This window comes from Pectinophora gossypiella, chromosome 5 (assembly GCF_024362695.1).
Source record: "Pectinophora gossypiella chromosome 5, ilPecGoss1.1, whole genome shotgun sequence".
Taxonomy (NCBI): Eukaryota; Metazoa; Arthropoda; class Insecta; order Lepidoptera; family Gelechiidae; genus Pectinophora; species Pectinophora gossypiella.
In genome coordinates this window covers 6,250,321-6,265,553 of record NC_065408.1, presented here as the reverse complement: position 1 = coordinate 6,265,553, position 15,233 = coordinate 6,250,321, and the positions used below count along the sequence as shown (strand labels likewise).

At 44.9% G+C, this 15,233-nt stretch overlaps 1 protein-coding gene across 1 annotated transcript; it reads left to right on the top strand.

Moving 5' to 3' along the window:
* Positions 1-6,889: 6,889 nt before the first annotated feature.
* Positions 6,890-12,646, top strand: LOC126366933 (uncharacterized). The gene has a single exon (XM_050010277.1). It carries the CDS (start codon positions 6,890-6,892, stop codon positions 12,644-12,646), a length of 5,757 nt encoding a protein of 1,918 aa, XP_049866234.1.
* Positions 12,647-15,233: the final 2,587 nt, after the last annotated feature.

Here is a 15,233-nt window from a genome sequence, read left to right as displayed (position 1 = left end):
TACATGTTATTTTTTTTCGATGTAATCATCTTATAGGTTTATACATTTGGTATATCTTTATTCTAAACAATAAATTCCTTTCCTAAAAAACTCTTCATCCTGAACCTTTAAAATTCCTCTAAAGTATCTACTGCACAGCAGTGATCACCGCATCATTAATTTCAAATTTCAGGCCTATAAGATGTTTTTTTAACCTTAGAAATAGGTAGAAACTGCTAGGACAATGATCCGGTGAATATGGAGGATGTTTCATCAATTCAAACATAGCAATAGCAGCCATCGCAACTTTAGCGAGTTTGCCACGTTGTCACTTACACGTCCAAAATGTTAGGAGGGTGCACAGATGAGAAAAATTGCCTGTTGCACGCTTGCACACGCCTGAGGTGTTTTAAGAGTACCCAGTCGAACATTTGCCTGCTGACCGCCTGCGTTTGTCGTTTAGGGTATTCGGGAAGCGGAAATGTTTATTTAACCTATTTTAGCAATACTTACTAATTTTCTTATTGAGTGGGATTGTGAAATAGTTTCACTTGAAGTAGAGCCAGGGCCAGGCGCCGTCATCGTGTGTTCATATGCCGGGAGATGGTTCCTGCCTCTTACATTGTTTGATATAAAGTATGACCTTACCGTACCGTACGACATACTATACGATTACTGTGCCTAAACATCTGACAAAAAGAAGTGAAATCGCAACAAAAACATGTTCGTATAAAACATTGCCAAGACGAGATATCGATCGCAATTTCAAAAAGGTATCAGGGGCCTGTTTAATAAAACTTACAATTGTAAATTACAACGACAATTTGATGTCTATTGCGTAGCTAATATGAAACTGCAAAATATTTGTGATCACACACTCCGCAATGTACATCAAATTGTCATTGTAATTTACATTGTAAGTTTTATTAAACAGGCCCCAGATCTCATGTAGAGCCAAGCTTCTAACTCTACACGCCCTAACTATACAAACACTCAGTTCACACAGGTTATCATTTTCATACAAAATGTTTTTTGTTGGGATTTGCAATAAACATAACATAATAAGTATTTATTTCCTCTACAAATAATATTATTCTTATTCATAACGGTGGAGATAGGTACCTAGTAAGGTAATCCTCAATCTTTTGAGCGGATTAGAAAATGACACGTGTAACTTAAATACAGTTAGATGCTGTCTACTAGAATCAGCACCGCTGTGGAAGGAAATCAAAACCTATCTGTTATACTTTACAAGTGACTTCGGTTATCGCTGTAAGTACGTCTCTGGAAAGTAGGTACTCAAAGTTCGTCTGTAAAAAGTTTAAAAGTACGACATACCCATTGTTAGAGTTCCTCGGTTTACATTTAGGTACTTACCCAAATCGTTTTCAAGCAGCTTAGGCGGGACGGATAGCTTTTGTGTTTAGAACAACATCTTATCTAAGTAGGTAATCTATACAACATACATACATAAACAACCTATATACGTTCCATAGCTGGGCACAGCGCCTCCTCTCAATCAACCGGAAGGGGTATGCAGCATACTCCACCACGCTGCTCCAATGCGGGTTGGAGGAGGTGTTTTTACGGCTAATAGCCGGGACCAACGGCTTAACGTGCCCTCCGAAGCACGTTATCATCTTACTTTTTCGGATAATCAGGTGATTCAACAACCAAACACAAATCTATACAACACCAAAAACAAATGAAAAGCGAATTGTTCTTTGATGTTTCGTGGATTTGTATTACGGCCTTGAATCATAATGGGGCGTGCCCAGTACACCGTATCATACTAGGACCGTATCCGTCCCGGCACAGATAAAAATATTGTATTTTTTCTGCCATGCCATACATGAATTTCTATGGCGCAACGCCCACTAGACTGTTCCGTCACCGACCAACACCGTAGCCATGCACGGATCGGCCAGAATTCCCGGTACATACGGGGATAGAACGGGGTTGCCCCGTTGCAGTGGGCCGGGGTTGGTCCGTGCCTCACACGGCCCCTAGTATGATAATTATGTAGTGGGCACATGCCTTTGTAGGTAGGTATACATAAAATACATCACCAATATAACTTAAAAGTGACGTGAAGCCACGAGGTCTAATGAAAATAAATATAACTCCAAAAGTTATAATCGTTTAAAACTTTGTCTTATACAAAAAGCTAATTGAATGTTATCCCGAATATTAAGGCAAGTTCAGAAATGAGGTAAACATGGGATGATTTTATTTTGATATGAATTATTATTTCATAGTGAAGACTTCCTCAGAGAAGAGATAAATGATAGAAGGAACCCATTAAATAAAGAACTATTTTTATGTCCCACCTTATAACGTTACACAAACATGTATGCGCAGCTTTTGACAAAATTATCCCGAGCTTGTCGTCTTGCTGTCGTCACATTGTTGTCATAATAGTATGTCAAAACAAACGTTTTTTTTTCTCGCGAAATTATTATTTAACTACTCAAGTGTGGACGCACCATTCCACTCCCTGACACTGAGAAAAGTTTCCAGATCTACGCTACTTTTATTATTACGAAACTTTTGTTTGACAGCCCAGAGAGAACAATTACATGATGACATTTATATTTGTTTGTTGTCGAGTGCAAACAATCAGCAGTACTTTGTTATAAGTTTAGTAATATTACGTAAAAGAATGATTATACTTAAGGAAATATTAAACGATACGAGTGTGTCTGTAAAGCCGGGTTTCCACTTGGCAACATTTGGGGCGCGACATGTTGCGCTGTAGCTGACAATGTCGCGCGCTGTTGTGCAACGTTGCCGTACTTGTTGTGGGTTAATTGTTGCCTGGTGAATACGAGGTTTAAGCTGTGTATCCACTAAGCAACATTTGTCGCGCGACATGTTGAACAACATGTTGCCCAACATGTTGAAAGTAGCGTGACATGAGTAGATAATATGACGCGCGCCTTGTTGTTTGTTTAGAAAGCATCATTAGTTGATGTTCATTAGAGTTAATTGTCTAATACCCAAACAAAATAATGTCTAATGACGTCGAAAGAGGTAAGTTAAAATACTATCTCTTCGTTCCCGCTTCGTTTCGTCTAGAATATTACGTCACTCAGTTTATTCTTACATCCGAACTCGGTTGAATCCATGCAAGGTGCTAATTTGGTTAAAATATTTGAGGAATGCCCGAAAATAAGATGATTCCGTGCTTTGGAAGGCTCGTTAGGCTATAAGTCACGGCTACTACTTGCTGTAGTAAGGGACTAATGGTGGCTCAATAATAAGTTTGACCAAAGTTTGTCGGTCATCAACCTTACAATTCAAATGAAAAGAAGAATAGTGTTTCTAGCTGCTTAATACCCAAAGGTTGCTTGAAATTACTTGTTGTGCTTCTCTGTATTTGTTGTTTTTCTTGTTCTGTATCTGGTGTCCTTTGTGCTCAATGAAGTGTCATATCTTATGGGCTTGTTGTATATCTTGTTACTTAAATCTAACGAGGGATTTTGCTCTATCTAATGTAATGGACCAATTATTGGCGTTTGGCTGGCAAACTGAATTCTATAGAGTTACTCGTATTTTGGAACATCCGGTGTATGAACAAGTTTTAGACCAGTTGGAAGAACGCTTGACACTGTAAGGTCACGGATTCGAATCCAGCACGGGCCGAAAGCTATGCTTTTAGAAATCGTTTTCTGAATTCATGTTGGATCATAAATGATTATAACTTACTCAGCGGTGAAGGAAAACATCGTGAGGAAATCAACATACAGGAGGGCTGGTTTCCTTTCTCGGGTTGGAAGGTCAGACAGGCAGTTGCTTCAGTAAAAATCCGGATCGGTCACAATTTTCAGGGTAGCGGACCTTGTGGAAACGGGACAACGCTAGGGAGACGATACCTAACGGATAAGCAAGTTTTCTTCTAACGATTTGTAGCTCTATCTACTCTGACAGGCGTGTGTTTATTTATCTTTGTGTAGATATTTTGGCACGGCCTGGATACTCTATACACAAATTTCATTCTCACCGTGGGCCGCCTTATTGCTTAGGTGCGAGCGAGATAGATACCTCGTGCGCGCTCCCTTACTCCTTACCAGCATACGGTTATTTAGAGAATAATCTCGTCACCGATACGAATTGGTGCGGGCCGGAGAGTGTCCGTTCTACGTATACTTAGTAGGTATTCTTTATTCTATGATTCTGGTTCCAACTGAAAATCGCCGTTATGCCTAGTCCAGGCTATGTCATTAAGGAGTCGTAATTGTGTATTACTATTATATTTTATTTTACTCGTTAAATATTTTTCCTCTCCATCTTTCTTATTCCGTTTCGTATCTCAACATTGTTCGTGAGATATTCCCTCGACATTATTTTACTTACTTACATTGTTTTCTTGACGTCACTTTTATGATCTCTAAAGTTATAGATGCCTCTAAAATGTGTATCACAATAGTTACAGTTATGGAAAACTGTGAAATTAATAATGTTTATTCCAATTCTATTCAGCAATGAGGTATATTATCTTTTTTCTGTTCAATTATTGTAAACAAATTGTTGGATACACTGTTGGTAATGAAATTCTGCTGTTGCAATTACTGTCGGCCTATGTAGAACTTGCAATTGTCACGTTTCGTGATGTTATTTTGCAAACATTTGATTAAATTCAAATTAATTCATTGAGCATAAAATACACTAACTAGTCTTTTATGTTCTTGACATACAAACATACATGTAATAACCGACTTCAAAAAAGAAGGAGGTTATGTTTTAAACCGCGAATTAAGTATTCAAAAGTAAAGTCAGAAGAGGTCACAAGTTGAATTATAAGACTTTTTGTGACCTTTATCAGTATCAGCTAGTATTGGGTAAATATTTATGTACTTATTCGTTGGTACTGAACAAGAAATGCTTTATATGTTGTAAGCACCTACGTCATAAAATACCCATATTTTAAATAACACTGTTTAGGTTTAAAACACAATTTTCCTTGTGAAACCTTAGCAAACCTTCGACGTTATTTGTTCTCATTCAATTACTTTCCTTTCAATCCTAACAACATCTCTCTCTATGAAGGGCAACCCCCAAAAATAATATTACATTTCCAAATTACAGTAAGTATATTCGCCCATAGAGATCTCAATATCGTATTGACGTGGAGTAATCAACTTTCTTCCTTCCTATTCCTTTCATCAATTAATAACTATTGCTCAAAAGAGAAGCATTTTTGATGGTATTCCTTTTTAGGATTCGCAATTCATCTTGTAAATGAGAAAATGGAGGATATTATTTCTAGTAGGTATGCTCAATACTATGGGGTACCTATCTAGAAAAGAAAATGTCTCCTCTTTTCTTGATTTGAGGCGTTTTCTTGTATATCCCAAAATATATCTCTACACCAATTTTGAACTTCCTATATAGGTAACAATAATTAAGAAAAAGGGGTTCGAATTGGATTGATTACATTCACTCAATGTTTACATATTATGAATCAATGCTTACATTTTTATATTTGCTTACCAAAAGCTAAAATAATGGTACTGCGAAATAGCCCGTGCTTTACACGGATTGATGACCAAATATCTCTTCGTTTCTAATCTCCTAAAACCATTCCCAAATTTTGCATTCCTCCAAAGGCTCGCGATCGCAATCGACCTGATATCTCTAAAATGTATTATGCCATTTCCTTACGCGACGGAATCTTATCGCGGCCTATACATTTTTAAGGAGATAAATGGAAGGTGCAACGCCAAGTCACTGTACCGTATATAAGAACGTTTACTTCCAAGGAATTGCTACTTACTGAATTGCTACTTTATTTTGTGTTTGTTTAGTGTCTTTTATGCAAAGGAGATTTGATGCTCCTGAGATAGGTACTTTACCATAAAGACGCGCGGGATATTTGTTACAGTGAATAAGATAGTGCGATATACCTTGAGCTTATCAAGAATTTACGCTCTACTTACACTACTTTTTTTGGTCATAATTTGCTAATGGTAATTGTTACGGACAGCCGAGAAGAGGAGGTCGCGGGCTAAGTTAATCCACGCACGACCCGCTAATTGCGTCGCGAAACGGAGGAGCGACGCGGGGAGCGGTGCGGGGTGCGACGCGGGGCATGGCGCGGGGAGCGACGCGAGGAGCGGATACATGGCGCGGCGCTCCTGATTGGCCGACGTAATGCGCGCACAGCCCGCTAGTTCCGGACCGAAGATTTCCAATAAGAATCTGATTGGACACGTCACGAATCACTTCTTCTCTACTTCTCACTGATTTTACATCGATTATTTACGAATTTTTACTTAAGATTTTTTACTTGTATTTTACTTTTTAACTTTGTATTTTTAATGTTGTTTGCCAAATAAACCGGATCTTCACTTGCACCGCGGGTTTTCTTCAGTCCCAGCAAATAAAATCTGCATAAGCAACAGCGGTGGTCCTTCGTCGTCGGATAGAAGAAACCTGAATCCTCAAGAAAGAAGACGAACCCTCAAGAAAGAAGACGAATCCTCAAGAAAGAAGACGAACCCTCAAGAACGAAGACGAATTCTCAAGAAAGAAGGCCTACTCTTAATACGGAAAAAAGAAGAGGAAGTCTCAAGAGAGAAGAGGAAGTCAGAAGAGGGAAGAGGAAGTCTGAAGAGGGAAGAGGAACAATCAAGAACCGCAAGACTGAAGATTGGTCTAACATCGATATAAAAACATCGATATATTCTTAATTTCAACTTCTAGTTTCAACGTCCTAATTTCAACAAGGTAGCGCAGTCTTGTCCACCTAACGGTGCCAACGGGAGGCTGTGTGCACATCATACGTCCGTTAGGACGGAAAAGTGACTCCTTGAAGCGGGAGTCGCTACTCGCACAGCCTTTTTCGAGGTTACGAGTTAGCCGTATAGCCTTTTTCGAGGCTGCGGTAGCTTCTGGCTTACGCCGAAGAATGCCCATCACGAGGAGCAAGAAGACCTTTGAAGCTAGAGAGAACACCTTTGAAGCTAGAGAGAACACCTTTGAAGTCAGAGAGAAGACCTTTGAAGATAGAGAGAAGTCCGCGCCCGCCTCCGCCGCGCCAATGGTACTCATCGAGAGAGACACGGCCGCGCTCCCGCGCACCACGACGTCAGCCATGCACATCGATGAACAGCCTGCCAGCACGCCGGCAGCGTCCGCGAACACGGTTGTCCCGCAACGACGACTCGTCACGTCCACGGAAGGGGGGCAGGTGCAAGTCCCGCCTGTCAGAGCAAGTACCCGCTCCGTGCGATCGATGCGCTCCACAGCAAGTACGGCGGCGCGCATCAGACAAGCCGAGCTCGACGCGGAGATACAATTAGCTGAAATGAAACAGCAGGAACTCCGTCTAGAAGCCATCAAAGTCAAGGCGAAACTTGAACGGAGCGTCGCAATGATAAGGGAAGAAAGCGAAAGAGGAAGCCAAATCGATGAACAGGAAATCGCCGCTGAAACGCACACGGAGGAACAGCAACGCGTCCACGACTGGTTGATTGAAATGGAATACAGCCAGCCGCGGGGGGAGGGACGACGCCCGCCTCAGCACAGTATGGAGCCTGTTCTATGCGCGAGAAACGCGCACGCGAGCGAGCGAGATGGAAGATGGAATCGAGAGGCACGAGGGAAAGAGACGGAACTACGCCCGCCTAGCCCTATTCCTAATCAACGTACGAGCTTTCATGCGACGAATAAAGAAGAGGACACGGTCGATAGAATAGCACAAGCGCTAGAAAAGATCGTGAATAAACGTCCGGTGCCCCGCCAAGCCCACGAGCTGCCTACGTTCAGCGGCGCCGCGACGGAATGGCTACCCTTCAAGGCGGCCATGCGGGATTCTACGATGATGTATAAGTATTCAGACTACGAGAACCTCGCACGGCTACGGAACTGTCTACGAGGGAAAGCACAGGAGACAGTCGCCGCGCTGCTATACTCGGCGACTAGCCCCGACGAGATTATGCGAACACTAGAGCAATGTTTTGGAAGACCAGAGATGTTGATCGAACGAGCGATGGAAGATATAAAGAAGTTACCTAAGTCCGGTACGTCCGCGGGCGAATTGAACACCCTCGCGGTCAAGTTAAAGAACATCGTATGCGTATTAGGTGGCGTCGATGAAAGAGGATATCTCCGAAACCCCATGCTCACACGAGAGGTCATCGAGAAGCTAAGCCCACATCTCAAGTCTAGGTGGTATGACTTCGCCTACGAACACGGAAACCCCTCGGAAGCCGAGATAGCAACGCTGTCAAGATTTTTGGAACGTGAGGCCGACCGTGCGATGCGATTTTCATACGCCACATCGCCCCAGTCGCTGAAGGAGACTTTCAACAATCAAGAAAAGAAGTCGTTTTCACGTGAAAGGCCACGTAAAGACGTGAAAGTCTACGCAACCACTGAAACACCCACCGCACCGACCGTCGAGAGAAAAAAGGAAGCCGTCACAAAACGATGTCTATGCTGCGGCGGCAACCACGACGTACCCGATTGTAAGAAATACAAGAGGATGACGGTCAACGAACGATGGCAGTGGGTGAAAGAAGAGAAAATATGCTTCAAGTGCATCAACGGAAAGCACAGGAGATTCACATGTAAAGCAAAGAGGTGCGGAATAGAAAACTGTCTCTTACCTCACCACAGTACGTTGCACATGGACACGTCGCCCGCCGCAGCTACTCAACCGAAGTCACCGCCAGTAAACGAGGAAAATGTCTTGTCCGCGTCGGCCTCTACAAGCGGCCCGGTCAAGGTGTTATTGAAGGTGTGCCCGGTGGAGATACGCGTACCGGGAGGACCGTCATTGAAGAGGTACGCGCTACTAGACGAAGGCGCTACCATCACGCTCATGGATGAAGGCCTAGCGAACGACCTCGGCGCCAGAGGACATGTGAGCCCGCTACACATACACGGGGCCACAGCGAGTCAAAAGGAGACGCAAAGTCGTGTCGTCAAGATTGAAGTACGAGGCCAACATGAAGAGCAGTTTCACGACATCACCGCCCACACGGTGAAACAACTTACGATCGGAAGCCAGACGGTGAAAAGGAAGTTCATCGAATACGAACACTTGAAGCACCTACCACTCGACGACATGAGTTACGAATCGGCGCGCCCGAGCCTACTGATCGGCGCCGACAACTGGCATCTGATTATCTCGAAGGAAATCCTCATCGGCAAACGCTACGAGCCCATCGCATCACGCACCGAGCTGGGATGGACGATACATGGCACGGTGCCGCGGAGCTTGTACCGAGGGGAGGATCAGCTAGTCCTCCACGTACACGCCAAGACGGAAAAAGACGTGAGGAACTTCGCTAATGAAGATGAGGAATTAAACGCGCTCATCAAAACACACTACGACGTCGACGCCCTAGGAATTGCCTTGATAACGAAGCCGAGGAAGGCCGAAGAGAGAGCGATCGACATCTTCAATAAAACCATCGAACGAGTCAACGGAAGATATCAAGTGGGCCTGCCATGGAGGGACGAGCAAGTAGTCATGCCGCCCAGCTATGAAATGGCTTTCAGGAGACTGCGGACTATCGAGAAGAAGATGGATCAGTCCCCCGAATTCCAGGCAGCCTACACAAGCCAGATAGAGAACCTACTCACGAAGGGATACGCCGCAGTAGCTAACGGAGACGAGAGAGACAACGACAAGTCATGGTACCTACCTCACTTCGCCGTGACGAACCCTAACAAGCCAGGGAAGGTACGCCTAGTCTTCGACGCAGCCGCCAAGTCGAGAGGAGAGAGCCTGAACGATCACCTCCTGGATGGACCCGACTTACTGCGAGCCTTACCGGGAATTCTCTATCGCTTCCGAGAGAAAGAGGTCGCCGTCACCGCCGACATACGTGAGATGTTTTTACAAGTAAAGATTCGCCCTGAAGATCGACCGGCTCAAATGTTCCTGTGGAGAGGTAACGAACGAAAGAAGCCACCCACGGAATACGTCATGTCATCGATGATATTCGGCGCTCGGAGCTCACCATTCCTAGCGCACAGTGTGCGCAACCACAACGCACGCGCGCACGCTGAGACACACCCCGTGGCCCTCCGAGCGATAACAGAGAGCCACTACATGGACGACTTCGTGGAGAGCTACGCGACCAAGGAGGAAGCAACACGAGCAGTACACGAAGTAACCTACGTACACGAGCAAGCCGGGTTCATACTAGCCGGCTGGAACTCGAGTAATGAAGACGTAATACGAGACATACCCCCGGACCGCCGCGCGCAGCTACCTAAGGAAATGGGAACCGCTGGTCATCAAGGCAAGACTCTAGGTCTAATATGGGAGGCCACTAAAGATGAACTAATGTTCAACACCGCGCTGCCTAGGGTACCGGAGGAGGTCAAGACGTCAGCACGCCCGCCGACTAAGCGCGAAGCCCTCAGCGCTGTCATGTCGATCTTCGACCCACTTGGACTGCTAAGCCATCTCACCATAACGGCTAAAATCCTACTGCAAGACTTATGGAGACAACAGAGGATAGGACGGGATGACCAAGTGCCGGAAGAAGCCGCCGAGGACTTCACTAAATGGATACGAGCGGTCGACAGCGTGCGAGAAGTTAAACTGCCCCGTTGCTATGCGCCAACGAGGGGAGTACTGGAACGTCAGCTACACGTATTTAACGACGCGAGCGACAGAGCGTACGCCACGGTAGCGTACTGGCGAATAAAGTACGAAAACGGAGAGGTCATCATCACGCTCGCCGGCGCAAAGGCTAAAGTAGCACCGGTGAAGGCACAGAGCATACCGCGACTGGAACTGCAAGCCAGCCTCATAGGCGCACGACTCGCCCACAGTATACAAGAAGAACATAGACAGAAGGCTGACAGGATCGTGCTCTGGTCAGACTCGAAGACCGCTCTCCACTGGATTCGCAACGACATCATCAAGTACACGCCGTACGTAGCTCACCGCGTAGGCGAGATCGCTAACCTCACGCACGTCGAACAATGGAGATGGATACCGAGCGAGTTAAATGTAGCCGACGACGCCACACGACCTAACTACGAGGTGCGAGCCGACCAAAGATGGTTCATTGGCCCGGCGTTCCTCCGGGAAGAAGAAGAAAGGTGGCCATCGGAACGCACCGAAGAGGAAAATGACAACGGAAAAGACGAGATAGTCTGCGCCACGGACAACAGCGAGGGGCCGGCCTACCTACCTGACATAAGTCGGTTCTCCTCTTACGAGAGACTCGTCCGTGCGACAGCCTACGTCTTACTAGCCGTCGATAAAATGAAGAAACGAACGCGAACGCTGAAACTCGCCCATATCACAAAGGCAGAAGAGCTATGGTATAAGAAAATGCAAGAGGACTCGTACTCCGACGAAATAGAACGACTGAAAAAGGACTTGAAGTTACGCCCGAACAGCGCGCTGCGTAAGCTCGACCCACGGATAGACGACAGAGGCTTACTTACACTACACGGTCGCGTGGGCGTGGCGAGAATAAGCGAGCAGTCAAAAAGTCCGCTAATAATGGACGGCCGCCACGCTTTCACCCGGCTACTCGTCGCGCACGCACACAAGGCGGCGAACCACGCCAACCGAGAGCAAGTTGTCAACGACCTGAAACAGAAGTTCTATATCACACGTATACGACCTACAGTACGAGCCGTGGAGCATTCATGTCAACTCTGCAAAGTGAAGAAAGCCAGACCGAGACCGCAAGTTCACGGAGACCTGCCCTACGAAAGACTCGCAGCGCACGCGAGGCCATTTAGCTACACGGGCCTCGACTTTTTCGGCCCTATGTACGTGACGGTCGGCCGACATAAGGAAAAGCGCTGGGGCGCCCTGTTTACGTGTCTTACTACGCGAGCGGTCCATATAGAGATCTCACCGTCGCTATCTACGGATTCTGCTATTATGTGCCTACGGCGGATGGCGGCGCGGCGGGGGTGGCCAGTAACAATCTACAGCGATAATGGGACGAACTTTCATGGCGCGGACGAAGAGCTGCGAGCAGCGCAGCGAGAGTGGGGCCCACAACTCAAGGACTTCGCTCTACTACAACGAACGAACTGGAAATACATCGCACCCGGGGCACCGAATCAAGGTGGAGCATGGGAGCGGCTAATACGCTCGGTTAAGACAGCGTTAGTCGCCACACTACACGAGCGCTACCCCAGGGACGAAGTACTCGCCACATTACTCACGGAGGCAGAGTACACGGTCAACGCACGCCCTCTCACTCACGTGCCAGTTGAACCAGGAGACATGGAGGCGCTGACACCGAATCACTTCCTACTGGGGACCTCCGGCGGCCTACCCACTACCGGGCCGTGCAGGGAGGTAGACAGGAGGACCTGGAGAGCCACGCAGGCGCTGGCTGACGTGTTTTGGCGTCGATGGCTAACGGAGTACCTACCTACACTCATACCACGTGGAGGCACACGGAGCGGGCGCGGAGCGGACCTGAAAGTTGGTGACGTCGTGATTATCACTGATCCAGTACTGCCGAGGAACATCTGGCCACGAGGTGAAGTAATCCGACTGCATCAAGGACCCGACGGACTGACCAGAGTCGCTGACGTACGAACGAGAGGAGGGATATTCCGCCGACCTCTACGACGTCTCGCCGTCCTCCCGGTGAAAGAAGGCTGCGAAGATCTACGCCGAGGGGAGGATGTTACGGACAGCCGAGAAGAGGAGGTCGCGGGCTAAGTTAATCCACGCACGACCCGCTAATTGCGTCGCGAAACGGAGGAGCGACGCGGGGAGCGGTGCGGGGTGCGACGCGGGGCATGGCGCGGGGAGCGACGCGAGGAGCGGATACATGGCGCGGCGCTCCTGATTGGCCGACGTAATGCGCGCACAGCCCGCTAGTTCCGGACCGAAGATTTCCAATAAGAATCTGATTGGACACGTCACGAATCACTTCTTCTCTACTTCTCACTGATTTTACATCGATTATTTACGAATTTTTACTTAAGATTTTTTACTTGTATTTTACTTTTTAACTTTGTATTTTTAATGTTGTTTGCCAAATAAACCGGATCTTCACTTGCACCGCGGGTTTTCTTCAGTCCCAGCAAATAAAATCTGCATAAGCAACAGTAATGTTTGCCGCAAACGGCATTGACTACCGAACAAATGGGGCGCGCTGAAGGCTCTCACATGGAACAAAATGTGCGACACCAGGCCTCAGGGTGGCCATTTGGCCACGAACCTCGTTTCAGGACGTCGTCTGAGAGGGTTATATTTCAAATAATCAATCGATTAATAATAAGACCAGAAAACGCAAAAAAATTTTAATTGGTTTTATCAAGATGTTGAGTAAAATGTGAATGTCTAATTTATTGGAAACATAAAATCATTTTCTTTTTACCTTGCCATAAAAATGTAGATTTAATTTATTCAGTTGCTCTTGAACAAATGTTGAAAGTGTCATTGTTTGTGTTTGATTTATTAGTTTAAATAGAATGACGATTTATTTTATATACCTACCTATTTGCAGCGTTGGTGGGTGGGTACAGTGAAACATCTGTGTACCTATACATACTTTATTATGCACAACACAACCGTCTGTACACATTAAGCCTCGTTTCCACTTGAACATTTGTCGAGTGACATGTGTCCCCGAAGACATCGGGAGATATCGGACGACATCGCCAGACTTCGCACGACATCTAGTTGTCATAATACATGAAGAAATTACAGACAGTTGTTTATTAGATGGCTTATTCTAGTTCTTTGTACATGTGTATGTGTGATTCTGGCAGGTGCAGAATACCTGTCATCATCTCTCAAGCATTATCCCGTTTTTGACAGGGTCCGCTTACCTAACCTGCAGATTTGACAGGTCTGGTTTATTACACAAGCGATTGCCTGTCTGACCTTTCAAACTGCGAAGGGAAAACCAGCATAATACAGTTTAGGTCACATACCTCCGAAAATGCTTTTCTCGGGAATGTGGGTCTCCCCACGATGTTTTCCTTCACTGTTGAGCACGTGATAATCATTTATGATCCAAACATGAATTCTAAAACAAATTCGACAATCATTGGTCTAGGCATAAATCGATCGTGTTTAAAATCGTGAACTGAAACTATTCTCAAATAATCGAACAACCTTGAAATTATTTTTATATTCATTATTTAATTTTGTTTACTCTTCAAATTGTTGGAAACAATGTTGAGTGCTAAAATATTTCAATTATTCAGACAAGCTGTCTTTATCCTAGAATAAACAATTTTATCAAAGTACCTACCTACATTTTCCAAAAGTTTGTAGACGTCCTATAGACAACTTTCAAAATATGAATTTATTTGAATAAACTCTTATACGAATATTCGAACATATTCACTTCTATTAAGTTAGGGCGTGTGGTAGGATACTTTTAATTATTTATGAGTTAATAGTTTTTTTATTACATTTTAGACTGGGAGGTACTAATAATAGTTGATATTGGTATCAAGAGCCAAGTTTCTTGTACTTTCTAGAAAGGTAACGGGGGCGGAGGGCTCCTTAGTTACATTACATTACATTATCATCACGAACTACACCATGACATTAGTCTGTAGAATCACACTGAACTATTATTTTGGCAGACTAAAGCTGTAGCATGCTGCATGCCTAAGATGACCTCTGTCATTAAGTTTCAACATTGAAAACACACCAAAAGTAGCTGCAAGTAATTTCGTTATTTAGAGATTACCTTACTTATATGTTGTACACATATTTCCCAAAATGACAATATGAGAACGTTTTGTTAATATCTGGCTTTTGGGACTGTGACGTCACTCTTGTGTCTTGTGTAACGTAGACCCTTGTCATGTCACAATCTACTTAAAGGTCATGTCAGTGAAAGCATCGCTATCCACAAAAATATTGTTTTTTTGCTTAAATAATTTCAAAAGAAATAAAATAGTTTGCAGTTGAACAATGTCGCGAGGTAATGGTTAAGTTTTATATAAAAATAACAAGCACTTTTCATAAATTGAATATTTAGACAAGTTTTGATAGACAAGCAGTCGTGTCGAAACGGCATGGGTTTCGCATCGCGCGTGACGCGACATATATCGTGAGCTTTAAGCAATAGACGTAGAATGCAACGTTTATCTATGTAGACAGTAATGGTAGACAGCTTTCGTTGCGTCTATCGTTCGAAGCCTACGTCTACGCCTAATGTCGCGTCTACATAAATGTCGTAATGTGTGTAATGTCGTGTCGTGTTGTCGTAAGATAGCATCACCCATGTAGAAAAGGCTGTCGGGCTGTTTTTATTATTATATTGAATCGGGTAGGCGCA